The sequence below is a fragment of the Monoraphidium neglectum genome (assembly GCF_000611645.1).
Source record: "Monoraphidium neglectum strain SAG 48.87 unplaced genomic scaffold scaffold02631, whole genome shotgun sequence".
In the NCBI taxonomy this organism is placed as follows: domain Eukaryota; kingdom Viridiplantae; phylum Chlorophyta; class Chlorophyceae; order Sphaeropleales; family Selenastraceae; genus Monoraphidium; species Monoraphidium neglectum.
In genome coordinates, this window is record NW_014010997.1 from 9,456 (window position 1) to 9,965 (window position 510).

Genomic DNA, 510 nt, shown 5'->3' on the forward strand with positions numbered 1-510 from the left:
GGCGGCGGGAGGGGCGTCGTCGCAGCGTGGAGCACAGTGGGAGGGGGCGGGCCTGCGCCCCGGGCGGGGCGAGGCTTGGTCTGCGTGACAGCAGCGAGTGCTCTTGTCTGCGCCATCTTTTGGGACGGCGACCCGCGCCTTGCACTGCTGCAAACGAAACCATACCCAAATCTTATCCTGTTGTCGTAATCATGTTGGTGTATTCGTTCGTTCACTTCTTCTCCATCCCCAGGGCTTTGCCGGGGAGCTGAACTTTGATGAAGAGATGGACGGCATGGACAAGCGCCAGCAGCAGCAGCGCCGCGGCGGCCCCCAGCGCCGCGCCCCCGGCGACCGCATCAGCGCCGCCGAGAAGGCGAGCCAGAGCAAGAAGCGGATGACGAAAAACGCCAAGTACGGCTTCGGGGGCCCCAAGCGGCTGGCAAAGCAGAACGACGCGTTCTCGTCGGCGGACATGGGCGGCTTCTCACCGGGCGGCGGCGGCAGGGGCGGCCGGGGCGGCGGCAGGGG

General features: G+C 67.5%; 2 protein-coding genes across 2 annotated transcripts in view; both read left to right on the forward strand.

Moving 5' to 3' along the window:
- The window catches only part of MNEG_11189 (hypothetical protein), a gene marked incomplete at both ends in the record, with an annotated part of 2,304 nt that extends 2,216 nt beyond the window's left edge, over window positions 1-88 (forward strand). The window contains one exon of the mRNA XM_014040340.1: window positions 26-88. Within this exon, the coding sequence (XP_013895794.1) occupies window positions 26-88 (63 nt within the window). The remainder of the gene's footprint in view (window positions 1-25) is intronic.
- Window positions 89-265: 177 nt separating this feature from the next.
- Window positions 266-444, forward strand: MNEG_11190 (hypothetical protein; the record flags this gene model as incomplete). The annotated part of the gene is made up of 1 exon (XM_014040341.1): window positions 266-444. A coding segment is annotated over one exon (179 nt), but the record flags the coding sequence as incomplete, so codon positions are not given.
- Between the last annotated feature and the right edge of the window lie 66 nt (window positions 445-510).